Source organism: Rhizopus microsporus, assembly GCF_002708625.1.
Source record: "Rhizopus microsporus ATCC 52813 unplaced genomic scaffold scaffold_7, whole genome shotgun sequence".
NCBI classification, from domain to species: Eukaryota; Fungi; Mucoromycota; class Mucoromycetes; order Mucorales; family Rhizopodaceae; genus Rhizopus; species Rhizopus microsporus.
This window is the reverse complement of record NW_019671922.1, coordinates 1,074,946-1,093,762: the sequence shown is the minus strand read 5'-3', so window position 1 is coordinate 1,093,762 and position 18,817 is coordinate 1,074,946. Positions and strand designations below refer to the sequence as shown.

At 36.9% G+C, this 18,817-nt stretch overlaps 9 protein-coding genes across 9 annotated transcripts; 3 read left to right on the top strand and 6 right to left on the bottom strand.

The window, feature by feature from the left end:
• Nucleotides 1-681: 681 nt before the first annotated feature.
• Nucleotides 682-1,735, top strand: RHIMIDRAFT_237293 (urease accessory protein UreG; the record flags this gene model as incomplete). The annotated part of the gene is made up of 6 exons (XM_023608734.1): nt 682-890; nt 939-1,130; nt 1,190-1,297; nt 1,346-1,356; nt 1,408-1,573; nt 1,621-1,735. The coding sequence occupies 6 exons, from the start codon at nt 682-684 to the stop codon at nt 1,733-1,735; spliced, it is 801 nt and encodes a 266-aa protein (XP_023466989.1).
• A 288-nt stretch (nt 1,736-2,023) lies between these two features.
• Nucleotides 2,024-3,322, top strand: RHIMIDRAFT_202045 (3-ketoacyl-CoA reductase; the record flags this gene model as incomplete). Its single annotated transcript, XM_023606589.1, has 7 exons — nt 2,024-2,140; nt 2,199-2,235; nt 2,286-2,408; nt 2,461-2,574; nt 2,625-2,763; nt 2,816-3,186; nt 3,237-3,322. The coding sequence occupies 7 exons, from the start codon at nt 2,024-2,026 to the stop codon at nt 3,320-3,322; spliced, it is 987 nt and encodes a 328-aa protein (XP_023466988.1).
• A 127-nt stretch (nt 3,323-3,449) lies between these two features.
• RHIMIDRAFT_201841 (kinase-like protein) lies at nt 3,450-4,948 on the bottom strand (the record flags this gene model as incomplete). Its single annotated transcript, XM_023606574.1, has 2 exons — nt 3,450-4,760; nt 4,817-4,948. 2 exons carry the CDS (start codon nt 4,946-4,948, stop codon nt 3,450-3,452), a joined length of 1,443 nt encoding a protein of 480 aa, XP_023466987.1.
• A 2,251-nt stretch (nt 4,949-7,199) lies between these two features.
• On the bottom strand, nt 7,200-7,742 carry RHIMIDRAFT_251332 (membrane-associated proteins in eicosanoid and glutathione metabolism; the record flags this gene model as incomplete). Its single annotated transcript, XM_023610829.1, has 3 exons — nt 7,200-7,507; nt 7,557-7,653; nt 7,707-7,742. The coding sequence occupies 3 exons, from the start codon at nt 7,740-7,742 to the stop codon at nt 7,200-7,202; spliced, it is 441 nt and encodes a 146-aa protein (XP_023466986.1).
• A 2,349-nt stretch (nt 7,743-10,091) lies between these two features.
• RHIMIDRAFT_131201 (TBC-domain-containing protein) lies at nt 10,092-11,541 on the bottom strand. The gene is made up of 4 exons (XM_023605545.1): nt 10,974-11,541; nt 10,668-10,923; nt 10,564-10,614; nt 10,092-10,510 (listed from the first exon to the last, which is right to left on the bottom strand). The coding sequence occupies exons 1-4, from the start codon at nt 11,391-11,393 to the stop codon at nt 10,206-10,208; spliced, it is 1,032 nt and encodes a 343-aa protein (XP_023466985.1). The 5' UTR covers nt 11,394-11,541; the 3' UTR covers nt 10,092-10,205.
• Nucleotides 11,542-13,360: 1,819 nt separating this feature from the next.
• Nucleotides 13,361-14,239, bottom strand: RHIMIDRAFT_251330 (uncharacterized protein; the record flags this gene model as incomplete). Its single annotated transcript, XM_023610828.1, has 2 exons — nt 13,361-13,947; nt 14,002-14,239. 2 exons carry the CDS (start codon nt 14,237-14,239, stop codon nt 13,361-13,363), a joined length of 825 nt encoding a protein of 274 aa, XP_023466984.1.
• Nucleotides 14,240-14,610: 371 nt separating this feature from the next.
• Nucleotides 14,611-15,057, top strand: RHIMIDRAFT_131184 (DUF1754-domain-containing protein; the record flags this gene model as incomplete). Its single annotated transcript, XM_023605544.1, has 3 exons — nt 14,611-14,643; nt 14,701-14,826; nt 14,880-15,057. Coding segments are annotated over 3 exons (279 nt in total), but the record flags the coding sequence as incomplete, so codon positions are not given.
• Nucleotides 15,058-15,628: 571 nt separating this feature from the next.
• On the bottom strand, nt 15,629-16,374 carry RHIMIDRAFT_202007 (RhoGAP-domain-containing protein; the record flags this gene model as incomplete). Its single annotated transcript, XM_023606585.1, has 3 exons — nt 15,629-15,953; nt 16,005-16,110; nt 16,161-16,374. 3 exons carry the CDS (start codon nt 16,372-16,374, stop codon nt 15,629-15,631), a joined length of 645 nt encoding a protein of 214 aa, XP_023466982.1.
• A 1,630-nt stretch (nt 16,375-18,004) lies between these two features.
• Nucleotides 18,005-18,811, bottom strand: RHIMIDRAFT_131112 (uncharacterized protein). The gene is made up of 4 exons (XM_023605543.1): nt 18,586-18,811; nt 18,380-18,522; nt 18,240-18,325; nt 18,005-18,194 (listed from the first exon to the last, which is right to left on the bottom strand). Exons 1-4 carry the CDS (start codon nt 18,714-18,716, stop codon nt 18,084-18,086), a joined length of 471 nt encoding a protein of 156 aa, XP_023466981.1. The 5' UTR covers nt 18,717-18,811; the 3' UTR covers nt 18,005-18,083.
• Between the last annotated feature and the right edge of the window lie 6 nt (nt 18,812-18,817).

The window sequence follows — 18,817 nt, the reverse complement described above, 5'->3', positions numbered from 1 at the left end:
GCAATCACTGGCATGATTTAACTAGAAATAAAAAAAAAAAAAAAAAACTTCAGTTTTATACTAATAGTGATTGTCGTGCTTTGCATCAACGCCAGCCACAGTAAGCATATTGTGTTTTGCTTTAATTTGGACAAATTAAGGCATTGAGTTCTAATACAAAGTAAAAAGTGCCATGACTGAATTTGCTACCATATCAGTAACACTTCACTCTTTCAGGTTGCTTGATAACTTTTCTGATATATTTTACACGTCTTTAAAGAAGAGCATAACTGGTGATGATTATTAGCATGGCGCAGTCAAAATAGAACACATTGGCATTGCATGAAGTGTCAATGTTAGCTCTGCTTGCATTGTTTTTAAAAAAAGCAGTCCTTAGTCAATCCGATGGTGTAACATAGTCCTATCTTATCTTTAAAAAAGTGCTGCAAGTTACTGACATGCTTTATATCGTATTGATCGCAGGTAAACATAATGTAATTCTCTTGAATCAGAGATTGGCTTGTTAACATATACCGATACAAGCATGATAAGATATAGCTAAACTAGATAAATTAGTGTGCGAAAGTCGAGTACTTTATTCCGCCAGCTGATAGCTTCGTTGCACAAGAAACGCTCGAGAATGTCAAATATATACTTATATTTTTCTCACTTTTTTTTTTCTCTTGTTTTATTTATATCAAAATGTCTTCTGATACTTGTCGCTTTGAAGCTAGCAGCCAACTACACGACCATGGTGATGGTCATGTTCACAGTCATGGTGGACACGACGCTCACGATCATGGGCACACACATGAAATACTTGATTCACCAGGGTTATATCAAGAACGCCCCAAGGCTCAATATGAAAAGAGAGACTGGTCTGAAAGAGCGTTCACTGTGGGTATTGGAGGGTAATATTTATTGGCTAATGTATATCCATATACTGATACCATCTCTAGACCAGTTGGTTCCGGAAAGACGGCACTTATGCTTGCCCTCTGTCAAAGACTTCGCGATCAATACAGTATCGCTGCAGTAACGAATGATATTTTTACAAAAGAAGATACCGAATTCCTAGTAAGAAATGCTGCTTTACCCGAAGAGCGTATTGCTGCAATCGAAACAGGAGGATGCCCACACGCTGCTATCCGGTAATGTATAACACACACACAAAAAAAAAAAAAAGAGAGAGAGACTGACTTGTTGCAAGTGAGGATGTATCTGCCAACTTGAATGCTTTGGAAACGCTTCATGCGAAATTCAACACACAACTCTTATTGATTGAATCTGGTGGAGACAATTTAGCTGCAAACTATAGGTAATAATAATAGTATCTATATTTGCTTTTATTTATCATTTTGTGTAGCCGTGAATTAGGTATTACTTTTTACATTATATCTGAAGAAAGGGAATTAACCTGTTTAATAGCTGATTATATTATCTATGTCATTGATGTTGCTGGAGGAGATAAGGTACCAAGAAAAGGTGGTCCTGGTATCACTCAAAGTGATTTGCTCATCATCAACAAAACTGACTTGGCAAATATTGTTGGTGCAGACCTTGATGTGATGGCTCGTGATGCAAAAAAGATGAGGTAAATAGATAAGGTATATGGCTCTAATGACTTATTGTGCCTTATAGAGGAAATGGCCCTACTGTTTTTGCCCAAGTCAAAAATGGTGTTGGTATGGATGAAATTGTATCGCTTATTTTGGGCGAATGGCGTGCAAGTGGTGCTGCCAAAGAATCATCTTAAAAATAAACTCAATCTTTTTAAAAAACAACCAAAAAAAGCAAAGGCAACAAGCCGAAGGAGGAATAGAGCACCTTTGTCCTATTAAAAGTAATTATGCATTAATGATTATTTTAATGCTTTTCTTATAATATCGGCTTTGTCTATAATCCGGCTTTAATCAACAACTAAACAAGCTTACAAATAAGCACTTGACCCCAGTTCCCCATATACTCTTAAAAATTGACGCTCATTAAACTTTTTTTTTTTTTATATAAGCAACAATTCCCTTTTCTTCCCTTTTAGCTTGCTATGGTTGAGTGTAATTCTGTTGCAGCTTTTGCTGCTGTTGGTGCCATTTTTCTTGGCTATAAGGTCTTTACTTTACTTAAGACCCTCTTTGATGTTTTCGTCGTACCTGGTGTTTCTGTAAAGCTGACCTATTACGCGTGTAAATCGTTTCTTCTCTAATCTGTATACCCTGTAGCTTAAAAAGTTTGGTGCCGGTCAAGGATACTGGGCAGGTAAGTGTCTGAATAGTTGTACAGACAACAATCCTAATGCAGCCATGTAGTGATTACTGGTGCAACTGATGGTATTGGAAAAGAGTTTGCTTTACAATTAGCCAAGAATAAGTTCAACGTCTTTTTAATTTCTCGTACTACTTCCAAGTTGGAAGGCGTTGCTCAAGAAATTGGTAAATTATATTGTATGTATTCACTATCAACTGACAAATCACCCGATTATAGCTGACAAGTATGGTGTTGAGACAAAGATATTTGCCATGGACTTTGGAAAAGGCAATCCCGAGGATTTTAATAAAGTAAGCGAGATTATCAATTCTATCCCTGTAGGCGTTTTAGGTAAAGAAAGAAAGAAAAAAGAGGAAAAACACGTTCTAAGTGACATTTAGTAAACAATGTTGGTGTCAACCATGATATTCCTACTCCATTTGTTGAAGAGGATGAAAATGTTGTTAATAACATTATTGAAGTCAATATCAAGGGACTCATGAAAATGACAAAGATTGTGCTTCCTCAAATGAAACAAAAGTAAACAAAATTAGAGAAAAGCGTTGTTTGGTGACTAATGATTATATAATAGCCGTAAAGGTTTGATCTTGAATATGGGATCATTTGCTGGTTTAGTACCTTCACCTTGGTTATCTGTTTACTCTGCCAGTAAAGCCTTCTTGTCAACATGGTCTCAAGCTTTGGGTATGGAAGTTGCAAAAGATGGTATTACCGTTGAACACCTAAACACTTATTTTGTCGTCTCTGCCATGACCAAGATCAAGAGAGCTTCCCTGTTGATTCCTACAAGCAAGGATTATGTTACCAGCGCTTTGGCCAAGATTGGTGTCCCTTGTGGCGCTAATATTCCCTTCACATCCACGCCTTATGCAATGCACGGTCTTGCCAACTGGGCCATTAACAACTTGTTTTCACGCAAGTTTTGGATCACTCAAAATTATAGTGAGTAGAAACGTTGAATGTATACATAATTATCTCATTATTTTGTTTAGACATTCAAAAGGATGTCCGTAAGAGAGCTTTACGTAAGCGTGAACGTGAAGCAGCAGCAGCAGCAGAAAAGAGCAAATCAAACTAAAAGATGTTTATTGTTATTGCTATTAAAGAATGAATGTAATGGCTTAAAAATTTATATATGTTGTAGTTTGAGTGGTATATAGGATATATTTATAAGGGAATGGAAGCATATAAAGTTTTAAAAAAAATTAAAGAAGGAGAGAAAAAAATTTTTTAGCTTTGCTTTTTCTACTTTTTGTTGAATTATTAGCTGTAGTTGTTGTACTTGTATTATGCTGTTTCAAGTCAAAGGATAGTCTAAGGTCTGGTAAATTGGAAAATTCGAATGCGGAAGAGTCAATTGTTTTTGGTATGATCGGCACCTCTTTGTCCACGTCCAGCGTGGTCATTTGATGATCTTCAAACGTATTTGTATTTCGTCTTTTAGCGTATCTCGCTTCTTCATCCTTTTTGCTTTCATTTAAGCAAAGGCTGTCAGAAAGCATGCTGATACTTCCACGCTTACGTGCTGGTATATTATGCACCACAACAGTTTGATGTGCTTGTTCATAGTCATTGTCTATGAACGAATAATCGTCAAAAATATCCTGAATTTCCTCTGTCAAGTCCATCTCTGAGGGAACAGGAGTCAGAGAAGGAGGCATGGCCAAGAAATCAGGATCAAAATTGGTAAAATCCAGCTCCTCTTCTTTGACTGGAGAAATGAGTGCTAGAGGTGGCTGTAGCTTTCGTTGTTTGATGTCATCCCAAGAAATGTCCGCGAAATAAACATGATCTTTGATTTCGTCAACACCTTGTGCACCTAGTCTCGTGTATGGGTCACGGTCAAGGAGATCAGAGATAAATTCGGCTGTTTCATAATCGAATATATCTGAAGGAAACTCCAAAGGGTCCTCGAGCACGCGTCGATACATATCCGCGTGATTGTCTGCCCAGAAAGGCGTTACACCTGCGAGCATTTCATACAGGATGGTACCAAAGCTCCAGTAATCAATACCAAAAGAGTAAGGCTCGCCAAGCAAGACTTCAGGTGCCAAGTATTCAGCAGTGCCACAGAATGTGTGAGTCTGAGGGTCATCTTTATCTAACCATTTGCTAAGACCGAAGTCGGTCAAGATGATATGTCCATCCCCTGTGAAAAGGATATTCTCTGGCTTGAGATCTCGGTAGAGTATGCCTAGTCGATGAAGTTCACCTATTCCGTCTATGATTTCTGCAGCATAAAAGAGGGCTGATTCTTTAGGAAAGGTGTACAATCTGGCCATATGTGTGGCTAAATCACCACCAGAGTAATAATTGGTCAAAAGATATAATCGATGCTCATCTTGAAATGCAGTATGTAGTTTTGCAAGGTAAGGATGATTGATTTCAGATAATGCTACCAGGATATTTCGTTCATCAATTGTATGTGTAATCTCTCGTTGCTCGATCACATGCTGTTTAACGATTGATTTCAATGCGTACAATTCCATTGTCTTTTTTGATCTCACAAGCATGACCTATAGTTATGATGTGTTAATTCCTTATCGACCAAAAAATGGATAGATTTACTTACTTTGCCCATACATCCCCTTCCTAATACCTTTATCATTTCCAAATCATCCAAGGGGAAAGTTGGCACATTGACTGCTTGTTGATATAATGAGGGTTCATGAGATGATTGACTGATGATGGAAGGATTGAGCATAGGTTCCCATACTTTAATAGGATAATCTGCTATTTTTTCTCGAATGGCCGATTCTGATTTTTCAGCCATAATGGTTGTATTTGTAGTCGTTAATATGGTAGTAGGCATTAGGTCAGATGATGATGATGATGTGAGTGATTTCTTGATATCGCCTTCTCTTTGGGGAGAAAAAAAATCACGCAAAAGAGTGGAAGATTTGAGAATAGGGTCGACTGAGCACCTTAAAAGGTACTTTTCCACCTTGTCTGCATCTGACTTTACAGGTAAATGGAAAAAATGTCGAATGGTGCGTTTTTTCTCATCCAACTTTTTATTTTCTGTTAAGGTTGGAAATGGAATCTTGATTTTTTGGTAGTGTGTCTTGACCTAATTTATTTTTTTTTATTGTAAGTTTAATATAGCCATGATTTTGGATTTAAAAGCTTACCAATTGATCAAAACTTTGAAGATCAGGAATGTACCTTACTATGTAGTGTATATATTGATCTGTAATTACAGTAATATTGAACTCCTAGAGTGATTGCATAAGCATTGACCCCTCTCTCTCTTTCTCTAACTTTCAATACTCACAGGTACAGTCTTCCATTTATCATCAACGGAATCCATTACAAGAATGGGTGTTTCAGTCACCTTGATATCAATAATTGTTGAATCCATTGATACTTGTCAACAGTAATAATCTCCGCTGATGTATACAACCTTTTTTCAAATAAGCTTTCTTTTTAAGAGTCTTTTTTTTTTTTTTTTACCTTTTGAAAATAAAAAAAAAGAAAGAAGAAAAAGATAAGCTTTAGATGATTTAAATAAACACAATAAATGGGCCTATTTTTATTCTTTCTTTCTTTCTTTTTTAATAATATATGTTTTTGTAGTATTTGAAAAGTAAAGAAAAAAAAAAAAAGAAAGAGGAAAAGTGAGGAGAGGAAAAGAAAAGAGTTTAAAGAAATATTACATCACATGTGTTTATACCCGAATTTGACGTAAAAGTAAAGAAAGTGTTACATTGGCTTCATTCTATAAAATGTGGAGCCCTCAGCACACAATATAAAGTCATTTATTAATTGAAAGTAGTACAGTTGAATACTTTCCTAATTGTTCCCCTTTAAAGGATCATTTTATAACTTGTCTATCCTTCCTCCCCTTTTGACATAATACGTGCTCGTGATTTTCATAAACACATACAGCTGGCATCAAGTCCGCAACGAGTTGATTCTCCCATAATGTGATACTTTTTCATATGTAAATGACTTGTATATTCATCAATGATGAAGAGACACAGGTCCTATTACGCCATTTGCAGCTATGTGAACAATATCAATTACTTTAGTTTTCTGATATCACTTGACGACATATATCCAATCATATATTTCATCTCTTTCAAAAAAAATGCGTGTTTTGTCATTAGTGGCAATAGTTTATAGGAGAAGAATCATTGATATTCCTTTTGATACTATTGAACTATTGCAAGTATTTATGTATTTTTTTTAGAGAGAAATACCTTGCTAGTTTTGAAACTTCAAGGCACTTTGATGCATTACGAGAGCGCATGGACTTGCTGCAATTGAAGAAGGGGTAAAGGTACTACAAGATGTAACGACACGTCTTACCGAGGAGGATATGCTGGTTCAATAAAAGCACAACTTACATCATTCAATAGCTTTTTACTTGCGCTTTTGATTGATATAGTAACCACTGAAAGAAAAACACCGAGATATATACCACATGGCTTCTCTTTACTGCTTTTATATCATCTTTTTTTCTCTCTCCTATCTCATTTGGATGAATTCTTGTTTTGCACTCATAGCCATCAATTGGCCATTCAACTCTTTGTGCTCGTTGCCGTGCCATATTATCCACAAGCCTGAACGGACAGAGGCATTTTTTTTTCCCCTTCTTCCCCACCTTACCCACACTCGACTTGTCACTCACATCAAGCAAATCAATATAATATAAAAATAAAAGCGTATGCATTTCATCTTTAAATAGCCTTGCTGCACTATGGTCTAATGAACTCTAAAATATCAGGTGCTCCCATTATTTAGTGCATATTTATATGTTGACAATCCTATACTCTTCACCCTACACGCCCTATCTTCACTCAGTATCACTGCTTTTTGTGGCAAGTGCCAAGCTTGAAAAAAAAAGGGAGATATTGACAAGTATTTCCTTTTAAGGTGATGCCAGAATAAACATGGATAGAATTTGTCAAATAGCGAATTTTATGTTACAAAGCAAGACCAATACCAATATCTTAACCCATCAAAAGATGGTAAACTGTAAGGGAAGAAGTACCGAGGAGAGTTATAAGACCAAGGTAACCAAAAGCACCACGCGTGCGCTTGTCAGGGTTACCGGTCGAGTAACCAGAAGCATAGACTTGGCGACCCAAGCAGTGAACAAGACCCGCAGCAGCAGAAATTTCGGGATACTTGAGGCCACCAATCAATAACAAAGTGCTATAGACAGGGAATACTTCTAGTGTGTTTTGATGTGCTCGTTGAGCACAGTTGAAGATGTTCTTGAGAGGATCCTTTTCAGCTTCATTCTTTTCGGCATATGCTACATACAGTTTAATTGACTCGTCACATATAATATATCTTGAACTTACCATAAGGATAAGGGACCTTGGCAGCTCTACGAGCCTTGCCAACTTTAGCGCCCAAGTAAAAGAGATGAAGTGCACTGAAGGCAGCAATACCAAGGACCTTTTTGACATCTGTCAGAGATTCTTTTTCTTAACTTTTCATTTACAACTTACATAGCCATATTCAGAAGGAACAATGAGGGCACCCATAATATATTTCTTAATTTTGAATAATATGAAAAAAAAAAAAAAGTTTGGCATTTCTTTTATGCACTACCTGTTACACACACATCCATCCACATACGGTATATTGCATGACGCGTCAATTCGTAATACGGATAAACTCTTCCAGCCAATAGACAATCGTTGCTTGTTTATTTTTTTCTGGCAATTTCCATCCGTTTTTACTAGAGACATCCTTTTTTGTGTGTCGGGATCGCACACTGATAAAAAATAACACACTATTATAACACACTATAACACATTACACATAACACATAACACACTATTATCTGCGATGATCCTGATGAGTTCTATTTGTTTGGAGGAAAACCTGTTGTCCTTGGTGGTGATTTTGCCCAAATTCCGCCAGTGGTCCGAAGGGGTAACAGGGCTGACACCGTCAGTGCTTCCATTAGACAATCATTTCTTTGGCTAAGGCTTCATCTCTTGAGACTCACCTAGAATATGCGCCTAACAAGCCTTTTGAATGAAAATGACACTGCATTTGCAAGATTTTTGGCAGACATGTCCTACAACAATAGCCTTCAAGGCAATATCATCCTTCCTTCATACATTCACCAGACCACTCAATTAGCTGAATTCATCAGTAGAATATACAGAGATGAAGATATCCGAAGACCTAAATTGAGTAGTCAAGCGTACTTTGGTGAAAGGGCAATCTTAGCCAGTCGTAATGATACGGTGGATACCATCAATATGGCTGTGCTCCAAAAGATGCTTGGTGAGAAGGCTACGCTTTTATCAACTGATTCTGCTGATATCAACGATGCTGATGGCCTGCACATCATCCCTACAGAGTACCTTCAAAGTCTTAACCCCTCCGGCCAGCCTCCTTCACAGCCGGAGCTAAATGTCGGTGCACCGGTTATGCTTTTACGAAACATTGACCCAGAAAGAGGTCTTTGTAACGGAACGAGGCTAACCGTAATGCATATTGGTCAGTATATGCTTAGGGTTCACCTGGCCAACAAACCTGATGCTCCAATAGAACTCATCCCACGATTTACTCTGTCGATCCTAGAAAGCAATACGCCATCTATACTCACCAGGAAACAATTTCCTGTAAAACTATGCTTCGCTATGACAATCAATAAGTCCCAAGGGCAATCATTAAAGTATATAGGAGTTGACTTGTGGCGTCCGTCGTTTATGCATGGTCAGCTATATGTCGCTCTTTCAAGAGTTACCTCTCTTTCTGGTATCTCAGTCCTTCTGCCAGAAAGCTCAAATACGACCAACAATGTTGTCTACCCAGAGTTATTACTTCACTAATATATTAATATATCCATCTATGTAACACATCATATGATCACCAAACAAACCTATGCTCACAATTATGAATGCTTTATGAATATGCCATGCTTTTCAACACATAAACCTTTATGAATAATACTATTAAAATATATGCTCTCTATTATGAATAAACAATTTTATGAAGCCATGCATGCAGCACTATTACATCAATAAATAAGCATGCAGAGAGGAGCTGGAGCATGTTGTTAGGCGCACAAAAGTTCAAATTTAGCCATTCGCTTAAAGGGCTGTATTAACATTTGTCCTTATTCATCACAAAGGGCGAAGCCCTTAAGCCTGCGGCAGCACGACGACGTACAAAAACGAGCGTAGCGAGTTGGAAGCGGCTAGTATTATAGACTGAAATAAGAATATTTAAACCGAAGCTCATAAAAGACAACCTTAACACCATTCGCAATCTGACTGGTTGAATAAAAGTATATTTGTGAGTAAAGTCTAAAGAAGAGGCAACACACATCCTTCAAGCTATATTTATAATAGAGATCATCTTCTGTCATTGTATTCACTGAGTTGTTTGATTCCACACTAAAGCCGATACCAAATGTTACGACAGCATAAGTCTATTGGACCTGAGAAAAGGACATGATTTTATTGATTAAATGAATTTTGATAAATGAACAACAATAATCTCTTTCACTTTTTGCTCTTCTTTTTGCTTCAAATGAAAAGGAATTCTACATCATCCAGCTCAGAGAGACCTTCAAAAGGCGCAAAGCTAAATGAATGTAAAGTATTCAATCTTGTTCATTATCAGTCAATATTTAGGTTGAACAGCATTCTCACTTGCCAAAGTTGTGGAATAATGTAGCAATGCGATGTCAATGCATCAAAGAATATTTTCAAGATTTCAAAAGAAGTCATCAGTGGCCGCGGCCGGCCTCAAGCATTTTGTAAAAGCAAATAATGTATTTGTTTTTATCACATCGCCATATCGAACACAGTTTTCCTGTTCAGAGAATTTAGATTTTTACAGGTAAGCAGATTGTCTGAAAATTAATTTTGATTCGTCAGATTAAAAAAAGTTTATTATTGTGGTATTATTAGAAAGAGAGGGAAAAGATGGCTAAATTATTGCACACGAATATTTTCTATTCAAAGGTATATGAAGAAGAACCACTAATTTACATCATGCATATTCTTATTGGAAGTCTTTTTTGCAATCTTTCCACTGAACCCTTTGAACCCTAGACTATGTCCATTACTACCGACTTGAAGGTTTTTTATGCCGTGTTCAAACGGTAAACCAGTCACTGTTGAGTCTTCTGTTCCTGCCTTTTTAGCGTATCGCTTTATGTCCGTTTTTGATAAGTTGATACGAAAAGCTGTGTCTAATAATGCGTTTGGTTCAAGATATTCATGAGGGATATGTAACAAAAAGCCAAGCAGCTCTGAATTGGTTGGACAAGAGTGTAATAAATGATCTATTCATGCCATGAGTATGTCATGTTTCGGAAACCAAGCTCTTTTGTTTTACCTTTACAAATGTCCATAATGGCTAAACTTACACGATAAAACACTTTGATGCCTAACATACCAAAGATGGTTTATATACGTAAGAATGTATTGATAACTGTTTACCTTCAAAATAAAATGCATCCCAAACCCTCAGGACAGATTCCCAAGGAAGTGTCATGGTAAATGCTGTCAAAAACCACTGTGCGATATACATGATGGGTAAAACATCATTGTTCTCTAAATGCTGTGCAAGCTTTGGATTGTGATCTTTTAGTAGCTGCCCAATGATATATGCGTCAATCCTTAATTGAGAGAGCGTAGGAGTAAAATATCCATTCATATATCTGTCAATGGTGGTAACTAATAGCCAGAATGATTCCTATAATATATCAATTACTCTGTAACTCTTTCACCAAGCTCTTGTCTTACCTCCGCCGTCATTTGCATCAGCATAAGTCCAGCTAAGCGTCCCATTCCTTGACAGTATTCTAGGTCAGGATTATATTGAGCGTATGCTTTTAATACACTGCGAAGATTTTGTTGCCCTTGACCATCCTTTTCCATAAATTGTATATGATCTGGATAGCAGCGTTCTATATCTCGTTCGATCACATCATAAATGGCGATCCTAGGTCTATCCAGCAGATTTTGAAATTGATGAGGTTTTCTATAGTCATCGCTACCAGCAAGAAACTGCCAGACCTTGGCTCTTACAGATGCTGGTATGCCGCCTCTCACCAATTTTTTCATTTTTACATCCTTTTTCACTGTTCCAGCATCAAGTTTATTCACAATCGTTAGCCATTTCAGTTCATTTTCTCTGTACTCTTTCATAGCCTTGGCTGTCATATTGGTTCTAGAAAAAAGAAGTTAGTGCTGATAAAGGCAAAGTCATAATATACCTAAAGGAAGGACGGTCTGGTTTGATTACAAATCCATATTCGTCTACTCGCGTGTTCTCGAGTGGTGAGCTAGATGCAGGTTTACTTACAGCATTAGATACCATCTGTTTATTTGTCTTGGGAACTGTTACGTTAGGTGTAGATGGTGTGGGGCTGTACAACTCTGAGTTTTCTTCATCTGAGTAATCAACGTTAAGTGCAGAAGTATCAAAAGGATCTTCATGATCTATAAAAAGAAAAGATCTAGTAAGACATCAAAACAAGTAACAAGCAATGTGATCCACTACTAGTGTTTTCTTCAGAGTAAGTGTATGATTGGTAAGATATATGCGATGCTTTCAGATTATTGCTTGAGGTTGTTGAAGCTGTGCCTATGCTTTCAAAACTAGGTTTGCTAACCCAGTGGTGCCTGGATGAAGGTACTGGAGAGGTATATCGATCTGAGGTAGATGAATAAGAATGCACAGAATCTCGTATAAAGTGTTCTTGTCTGTTTTTTATCATTTCTATATCCTCTGTTCCATGACTACTTGCAGAGTATCTATACTGTGAATGATCCGTAAAATCAAGGTCTGCGTCCAGTGACTCTAATACGCGAGGATCCAACTCTACAAAATGCACGTTTTCTGCATTAAAATTGCCAATGACTCCTTCGCAATATCCCTAAAGTTTCTTGTATTGGTAAATTCTCTCAAAGAAAAAGACTTTTCTCTCATTTTTTCTTGCTTCTTACCATATAGATATCATCCTCTATATGCTTCAGCACAACAATACGTTCGCCTATAGTGTATGTTTATATTATGTCTAAAAAAAAAGATATAAAATTAACCTTGCAGGTACATCAAATCGTCTGGTGTGTTGGCTAAAACATCCACCTTTGACACACAAGCACCTAAACCACCTATTCTATGTTTTAAAAATATGTTTTTTTTTTCTTGTTCTTTTCATGATCTACCTCGTTCAGCAAAGGCTTTTAATTCTGTTAAACTCATAGAATCGACATCAATAGGAACATTGTCAATAGCCTCTGCAGGATCCTTTAGTAACTTTGCGATCTTTTCATTTATTTCTTCGAGATTGGTTGAAGTATGTCTAGTAACTTTTGCTTCCATGAAAAATATTCATCAAATGAAAGAAAGAGATTCCTTCCCCCCCCCCTTTTTTTTTATTTCAGCAATAAATATACACGTTTTTTCCGAAATTTTTGGCACGCAATACAAGGTCAATTGCACTTTAGTTGGTTATCAATGTTTTCTTTATTATTAAAAAGACAACATGCAATTATACAGAGTATATTCGTATAATGTGATCAACACTTTATAACAAAATGGAAAGTTATTAGAGACTTGGTATAAATAGTCCTTGACTTTGGTTTCTTTTTTTATTTATTCTTCTTTGAACGAACAGTAAGGCCAATCATTCCCCAGCTTGCTCTAATGTGTGTTGTATTTTTTACTCTTGTAAGGAACTGGTATGTAGTGTTATAGATTATAATTGAATCAGTACCGGTGCTAGCTGGGGGTAGTTTGGTTCTTACCAAACTTTGGTCCCATCCACTCCTTCAACCCCTTCCGTTCCTTTGGCTGTTCTCTCTCTCTCTTTCCTATTCTCCTCTTTGCTTGCTCCTTTTTCTTTCTTTTCTTTGCTTTTCTGGGCCAGTTGACGATGGCTCACTGTAATATGCTTTCGGTAAGATGTTGTAAAATGCTTACTTACCCCTTTTTAATGCAAGTATTTATAGATTGATGAGATAACTGAAATACTAAACGTTTTTTACTTTTGATGAGCTCTCTTTTATCATTTTTCTATTAGTGTGCGCATAATTTCTGAATAAAGTGCATGAGCATGGTGATTGACGCCTAAAATAGGAAGACACTTTGGTGTCAAAACACCGCCGCATATCTTTTCTTTTATTTAAATGTCTAAATCATCATCTGGATCTTCATCATCAAAGTCATCAGCAGCATCAGGATCATAGTAAATAACACTCTCTTGTTTCTTTTGTTCTTCTACTTCTAATTGTTGTGCTTTCATAAAAGGCAAGACTAAGCTCTCTTTTGCTCTTCTTTGCTCATCTGTTAGAGACAAATTAAATGACAAGTTCGCTGTTGGATCTGGTTGCTTGTCTATTTCCATATCCTCAGACTCCTTTTCTGTAGCACTCACGCCTGTCAGTTGACTCGCTGGGACAACTTGAAGGACTCCATTTTTGACAATAAATCCATTTGTTTCAAAAGTTACTTTACCACTCTTCTTTCGCCATTCAATGTGCGCAAGTCCTCCTTTGCTGAGAGCATTGGATGTAGTTGTCAAATAAGAAAATGTATCCTGAGGCGTGAATCCCGTCAATGCTACCTGTGTGTCAAAGTGCGTACGCTCTTTAAGAGCTTCCAATCGAATGATCGCTGTGGCTAATCGGTTGATAGACTCTTGAATGCTAATGCCAGATGATGTGGGTAGTTTGATGTCTGAATGATGTCCGATTACCAAATGTGTTGTGTCTACGTGTAGTATTATGATAAGCAACTAAAAAAAAAAATTACAATATATCAGACCTGTCGTCAATGTTTCTAATGCCTTTACAAGTTGATAAGTTTTAAACTGTGAAATCATAAACAATGGTACTAAGGAATCAACAAGGATCGTGCATTGTGCTGACTTGGTTACTTTTTTGATGAGTGGAAGTAGAATGGAGTTTTCAATATCGGTAATGTCATTCACGAGAAGGGAACACTCGCTGTCTGCTGTGTTATCCCAGCCGTATGGATCAGTATAGCAGTCAATAATGTACATGTCGTCCGTTTCACCAAACTGTTTCTTCCATGTCTTGGGCGAAGTCTCTGTCAAAAGGACAACAAGTGATTTATTATCTCCAAGTGCGCGTTTACCAATGTTTACAAGGATAGGTAAGGACGATAGACGAACGGTATCATTAATTAAAATGAATGACGACGATTTATTCTTTAGTATTTGCTCGAGACAGAGTGTATTCATGAAAAAGAATGATGTTTTTGCACAACCAGGCCTGTAACGGACTTTAAATGACTTGTATCTGATGTGACTTTGAAAAAAGATAGAAAGCGAACGAGAGAGAACATTGGAGAACTTTATTCCTTTTCTCTTCCGTCAATGTCAGCCTATGACGAAGTAAAGAAGGGATCGCTAAAATTCAAAGGAGGCGGCTCCTCTTCTGTAAAGTAAGTAATACGTGACTATGAATGAGCTTTTTATTAAGGAAATGATGTAGAAAAAAGAAGAAGAAAAGCAAGTCTGATAAAGAAAAACTCGAGCGAGCACTGCGCGAGAGTTCAGCAGATGTTTTTCAAGAAGTAGAAAAGACTGAGGCAGAACTTAAATTTGAAGAGATTCAACGCAAAAGGGTAAACATTTGTTTAATCAGCTTTTATATAGAGTTGTATTGACATCTTCTTAGCAAATGGAAAGAGTATCAAAGGCTGCAACAAAATCACATAAAGATCGAGTGTCTGAATTTAATCAGAAACTAGAGAAACTTAGTGAACATCATGACATTCCAAAAGTTGGTCCAGGATAATAATAATAATAAAATACACGTTGAAGAGTATTTAATAGGAAGTAATTTACACTAAAAGAGAGAAAAAGGGAAACAGTGGGTTATGTACTGGGAAAAGGGGTCGTGCACTTTATTCATCAACAATTACACTTGGTGATCTTTGCTTTATTGTTTCCAACTTGACAACATGCAGTAATACATAAAATGAGCTTCATCTTTCTGAGAGACATAAAATAAAATAAAGAGACTTGTATAATGTGGTCAACACTGTAAATAACACGTAGCTGACAAGCTGTAAGGATATTCATTTTAAGTGAGGTTTTTTTTTTTTTTTTTTACTTTGTTAATTGAGCATTCAATGGTCTTATATACTATTTGATGTATTCAACAAATAAATGATAAAACGCAACTCCAGAGTTTGCAAAACTGTCATTTGGACTTTAAAAAGCTGCTGATTGGACATAGCTAAACCTCTAGTTGAGGATGACAGAATCACCTGCCTCTCTTTCTTATAAACCCCTCTTTTAATATAAATTTTTATATCAATGTAACAGCTGAATGGGCTCTCTTTTATTATTTTACTTTTTGTTGTCAGTGTGGGAATAAAGTGTAAAGTGTACATTCATTTATATATAAGAGTGTGATATATGCTATATATAATTTGCATTCTCTCTTGGAGGCACAGCAGGAAGAGCTGTGAGATCATTATTGTAATTCGCAAGAACAGTGCTCAAATCTTCTCCTTTGTTAACAGGTGGCAGATGAACTTTACGATTCTCCGTATTGTTCTTTCCACCCAAGGTTTCGATTATAAACAGTTTATCCACATTATTGAGTATAAATTCAATGACTCCGATCTTGTAGCTCATCTCCAAAAGATCCCTATTCTCATCCTTGTGCCGAAGTAAAGTAGGTCCAAAGATGACAGCAAGATTCTTGGACGTCATCAAGTTTTCTTTTTGTCTTAATTGTACTCTATTTCATTTCATTAATACAAAAAGGTAATCATGGTTGTATAGTTTGCACCTGTGCAAGTGTTCCATCAAGTACTTTAAGGTATTAAAGTTTTCAATAGGAAGCATTTGAATCAATTGAGTCATCGTCTGCAACTGTTCTGCGCTATTAGAAATGGCTACATAATGTTAGCTTATAGATGTGGCACACATACGATGGTTATCTTACTCATAGCATCCATATATTTGGGATGGAGTTCATATGTAAAGAGCGGATTAGGAAGTTCACGAAAGTATTGTTTCAATACGCTTGTCACTGCACATATATCGTTCCATTTCTCCTCATCAATCAGATTAGGCACCTCACCTCTCTCAAATGCAAGCTGAATTTGTCTCATCTGACCCACACCACCTGACTTTCGGTAGATGCCTTCATAGTCCATGCCTCGTGCTTCGACAGATTCAATACACTTTTCGACCACAAGGGGTATTTTGCTTTTCTCTGCTTGTATTTGCTTGACAAGATCATTACCAAACATATGGCGCGTATCATCATGACCGTTGGATTCCAGGCTACTCTTTCTAGTGCAATTCTGTGGAACACTATACATGCATTTGGAATGACAGGTAACGTTGCACTCTATAAAGGAAATATGAATTGCAACCCCCAACAATTTTTTTTTCTGTGTACCTGAGCATTTCAATTCAGTCACTCGCCACATCTTTTCACCACAGACTTCGCATTTGGTGGGTCGCAAAAACTTGCTTGCGATAAAATGATGCCTGCTCTTGTTGTTTTCTATTTCTCTTTTTACAAAAGACTCCGAGACCTGCTCGAGAGACCTTGTGTTGTGGGTGGTATCATAAGGAATCGAGATAAGCTTTTCTTCACCTTTACTTGACTTTGAGGATGATTTTCCCAAAGTACTCTTATTTCTTCTAAATTTAAATAATTTCGGAGCTGCTGAGCCATTGAAGCTGTCCCTCTGAGCCACTTTGGGTGTCACGGTCGCAGTAGAAGCATCGGCGGTTGCTGTGGTTACTTTGATATCTGGCATTGAATTGGAATGGACAATGCCGATTGAACCTGTCGACAGGTTTCGTCTGTGCTTGCCTTCCTTTTTACTTTTATCTGGTTTAGCACCCTCTTCAGGTACGGCTAGAAAACTTGTGCCCGCAATGACTGCCTTGGCTTCTTGTTCACGCTCAATTACTTTGCGAGAGAGATCGTTATTCATTTGAGTTAATTCAGCATTTTTTGTGTTAAGAAGAATCATGTCGGAGATAATGTCCTCTCTTGCCTTGATTAGCTTGGTATAGTTGCTCTTGATAAGAGCCATATCCTTTTGCATCGAATCCATTTGCTGTTGATAGGCATGCTGTAATCGTTCCCAATGTAACTCTTGTGGCTTTTGACTAGCAAGAAGTTTTTCAATGTTTTCTGAATGTCTTTCAAGGTCTCGCATGAGGTTATCTCTTTCTTCTCGCAGGTCAAAACAAATCTGTTCCAAATCTCCACGAGCTTGATTCAACTCGTCTATTTCATCTTTTGTAAATTGTATAAAATCAGGACCACTAAAGATGGAAGCTTGCTGATAAAACACAATCTCGCTCTTTAGACGAACAATTAGCCTATCTGCTTCTTTTCGAGCAGTGACCTCAGCCGCGTAACCTTCTTTCACAATGTGGAATTCATCTAGGGCCTTTCTACTAATGGTCTTTTTTTTCCCTCTACTGTTATTGATTGTTCCTTTTAATGTGTATTTATCCCTCACCTTGATCTTGTTGAATTTGCCTTCTACCTCCTTCAATTTCTTTCTCGTCTCTATCAACTCCTTCTTCAATTCCATGGCATCACATGAATCGATCTCTAATGAATATATGTTTGGTTCAACCGTGTTACGTTGGGTCTCTTCACTATTTCTCTGGTCCAGCATATCATTTAGTTCTGTAATATCCCGTGAATCTATTTGCTGTTTAGAAATGTATACAAATAAATAAATATATAATAAATAACAAATACCTATAATAGGATCTTTTAGATAATCTTCTGCATAAGCATTGACGATAGAAGTGGTGGATGAAGAGCGAAAATTGGGTAGGATCGGACGTTTAGTATCTTCCCCTGATTTTTTCTATTTTTAAAGTAGGATTAAAACATTGAAGCAACATTACTAATGGAAATTACATTGTTATTCCTTTCATCACGTTTTTTGAGGCGAAGTAGTTTTCTTGCTTCATGACATTTAGTACAATAAATGCCCTAGATTGTAAAGTAAATACCACATCAATTACTCTTATATCTTACTTTGCTGGTCTGTGTAAAGACAAGATCCTCAATCTTCTTGCTGCATTGAATACATCGAAAACAGTTTGCATGATAAGCTTCTTCGCCTAAACAAGAATTAAATATAAAAATAATATACTTAAGCAACAATAACAACACACCTGTCATGATAGCTTCATCTTTTATTGTCTTTCCACAAGCATGACAACTATAGGAGCACTCTTCACAAATAGGGCTTCCGTCTCGTAAGAGTAGCAGGTTACTGTAACATTCAACTAGTTTATGACACTTTGCACAACGGAAACTGTGTAAGACGAAGTTAAGACAAGAAAACAAAAAAAAAGGGAGGGTTTAGTTGATCTATTACCATTCAAAGTGCCAAATGCCATCACCAAACTGAACCACTGAACCATCTTCAATCACCTTTTGACATCCGTGACAGTGAGGATCCTCACACTCTTCAGCCAAGTTATCGTTATTCTCATATAATGTATTCATTCTCTTTTCTCTCTCTCTTTCTTTCTTTCTTTCTTTGTCTCCTTATCGCCACTTTAAGTTTATTTTCAACAACAACCAAAAAAAAAAAAAAGGGAAAAGAA